Source organism: Microcaecilia unicolor, chromosome 4 (assembly GCF_901765095.1).
Source record: "Microcaecilia unicolor chromosome 4, aMicUni1.1, whole genome shotgun sequence".
In the NCBI taxonomy this organism is placed as follows: Eukaryota; Metazoa; Chordata; class Amphibia; order Gymnophiona; family Siphonopidae; genus Microcaecilia; species Microcaecilia unicolor.
In genome coordinates, this window is record NC_044034.1 from 178797644 (window position 1) to 178800729 (window position 3086).

The following is a 3086-nucleotide window of genomic DNA, read 5'->3' on the forward strand; positions in this document are numbered from 1 at the left end:
GCGACCTGAATTGTCTACTGTTGAAAGCAGGATATTACTGGGAGTGACTGAAATTCAAATTGGACAGGGACAACCCCAATCATTCCTGCCACACCAGGTCCCTATTTTTAAATGGCACTTTATTCATGCTGATAGCTGGGAGATTGGGGTGCAGAATCTGGCTGCTGAAGTTACTGCTTGGAACCCCCACATTCCTACTCTTCTGTAGTATCAAGTAGATGAAATGTTTACAAGGCCCAAGTGACCTACCAAGATTGTATAGCTGGAGGCTGAGCTGAGGATGGAACCTACCATTTGTAATTCCCTATCTTTCAAATATTCCATGCACTTTCATTTAAATAATTATGTCTTCCATCATTTCACTTTAATGCATCTTCTAACGTGGCCCATTTTCACCTAGGAAGGGACTAAATGTTGCAAAACATTTGTCTTAACACTACAGAACATTTACTTATTTTATGCACCTATAACTTTGCAGGCATAAGAAAAAATAATGGATGACAACAGCTATCATACTCTACTGGAAAAGCCCATGATCTGCAATTCTCACCAGGTCCAAGTGACTCTGCCTTTCTATATGGACCCTAATGTGAAGTTTCATCTATACCCTGAGCCATCACCGTATTGCCAGCTAGCTTATTCTGAAGAGATGCCTATGCCACCTCTTGCAGTGGATGGATTGTTCACTGAACACATCTATGGTGGCAGTGCTCACAGCTTTTCTTACCAAGTCTCCAGTACTAAGTTTGCACAATATGAATGCTCATATGGGCCAGCTTTCATTAGAAAAAGGAATGAAAGGGAAAGGCAGAGAGTGAAATGTGTCAATGAAGGCTATGCTAAACTTAGATGCCACCTGCCAGAGGAATACACCAAAAAAAGGCTTAGCAAAGTGGAGACTCTCCGAGCTGCCATCATGTATATTAGACAACTTCAGTCCACCCTTTCCTGTGAGCTGGCTGAATCAGAGAAGAGCAGCCTGCAGAAGGCAAACCCCAGCAAACCAAGAGACAAAGGCCAATTCATCTAGCAGATGTTTTCAGAGATGCCTGAAATTATCTTAGCCCAGGGGTTCTCCACCCAGCCTGAGGACATAGCCAGCCAGTCAGGTTTTTAGGATACCCACAATGCATATGCATGAGATGGATTTTCATAAAAATGATGCACTGCAGGGTGCAGGCACATTTATCTCAGGCATTTTTATTGTGGATATTTTGAAAACCAGACTGGCTTTGTGTATCCCAAAGACTGGGTTGAGAACCTAGGTCCAAGTAGTAGGAGATAAAGGGAAAAGAAATGATTCCGAGGAAAGGAGGCAGCACTTCAGTATTGCTCCCGAAACAAAGACATTTTTTTAAACATTAAACAAAATGAAAATTCCTGTGATGAACCGGGAACATAGGCGCCAAAATTTCAAAATGATCAGTGGTGCCAAACGATATAAGTTACCTCTCTCGACACAGTGAATGCTTGACCAATATTGGGGGTTCTCAGCATACACTGGCATCGTATGCATGGGAGACTAAACAAAACAAAAGTTTTGTGCTGCGCACTCCTGTGAAGAACCACATTTCTTAATTTTATCTGTTGGCTTTAATCTGAAGTGTGACCACAAGGCCCTCCTCCATAGTTTAAACTTCAGACTGAAGCCAGCAGAGGAGAGTACAGAACAGATGAGGGTAAGAAGTACCAGCCTCTTCCAGCACAGAAAGGAAGGACTGGTACTGGGGGGCATACCGACCAGTCTCCTAGAAGTTGCCATTGCACAGAAAGCCCTGAGGCATGAGCTCTGGGACATCTGTTGGACAAACTATCTCTATGAGTGTTTCAACCTTCAAAAAAAAATTTTTTTCCAGTGTGACTACCTGTGTACTGAGAGCAGACCAGAACCAACAGTTCCATTTTCTACTAGAAAAGACTGAATTGTTGTATGGAGCTTGTGCTGTAGGGGGAGCCCTGTGTTTAAAGAACACCATCTAGCTCTGGCGGTAAGATCAAATGCAGGCATCAGCTTTGTTATTCTGTACCACAATATTGTGTTCTTGTGCTGTTCAATGTAGTAATAATGCAGTAATTCTATAATGAGATTTTGCTTAGTATTTAAATAAAGAAATCCTATTGGCCTATGTTCTGCGGAGTTCTTTAGCCTCAGAAGTGGATGAATGGCTGCATATATATTCAGACTGAAGGTTTTCAATATTCTTGTGCTGCAGAAAGTGAAATATAGGTCTGCTCTGGTTAGTGAAAAGAAGAACAGGGAGGGACAGCAGGGGGTTTCTGATCTTTCATGTAAAGATTTACTCCTGGGCATCATGTGCTGAGGCAAGCAGCATTTACAGTGAATATAGTAGCCAAGAAGGGACCACCTGTCTGACTGGAATCTTTTGCACTAATGGCAGAAATATATGTATGTAATTCAAATGATTATATCAATTGTAATGTTTAAAATAATGATGTAATAAAAATATCCACTAGACACATAAGGGTTTACTAACAGATGTCTGATCTTACTACAAAGTTTATTTAACTGTCATTTATAATGATTGGCATGAAGGAAATGCATGAGGGAAAAGGATGGGAAGTAATGCATTTGGTTTATTCAGGGTGAGATATGCCAAAGATTGGAGGATTATAGGTACATTATCGTGTCCATTCTTTTCTCACTCTTGCATTGCCACCACCTGAAACATATCATAGTTATTTCTCCACAGAAAGGAAGTAGGATACAGAGAAAAGGTTCCTAAAGGCTGTCCTGGAGTAAAACAGTAATAGATTTAAAACCAACCTGGCAATCCTGTGGCTTAATGGAAGTGCTGGCCACTACCACTACCACTACCACAGAGAGGATCTGGGTCTGAGTCCCAATTCAAGTATTCCTCTATCTGGGCCAGACAGAAATGCAGCAGAGGCATAGCTGCCATGTTACCCAGTTCCAAAAGGGAAAATTTAGGCTAGTCCTGGGTTTCTGACAGACCCTTTCTGATGCCTTATGGCACCTGAAGCATTGCTTTCAGGGGTCTTTTACTAAGCTGCGGAAGCATTTTTAGCTCACAGTAGAAATCAGCTGGTGGTAAACGCCAAGACAC

At 41.8% G+C, this 3086-nt stretch overlaps 1 protein-coding gene across 1 annotated transcript; it reads left to right on the top strand.

The window, feature by feature from the left end:
• Positions 1-493: 493 nt before the first annotated feature.
• On the top strand, positions 494-1030 carry ASCL3 (achaete-scute family bHLH transcription factor 3). The gene has a single exon (XM_030202441.1). It carries the CDS (start codon positions 494-496, stop codon positions 1028-1030), a length of 537 nt encoding a protein of 178 aa, XP_030058301.1.
• Positions 1031-3086: the final 2056 nt, after the last annotated feature.

Excerpts from the sequence above, each read along its gene's own strand:
- ASCL3 (XM_030202441.1), top strand. The coding sequence starts at position 494 with ATGGATGACAACAGCTATCATACTCTACTGGAAAAGCCCATGATCTGC.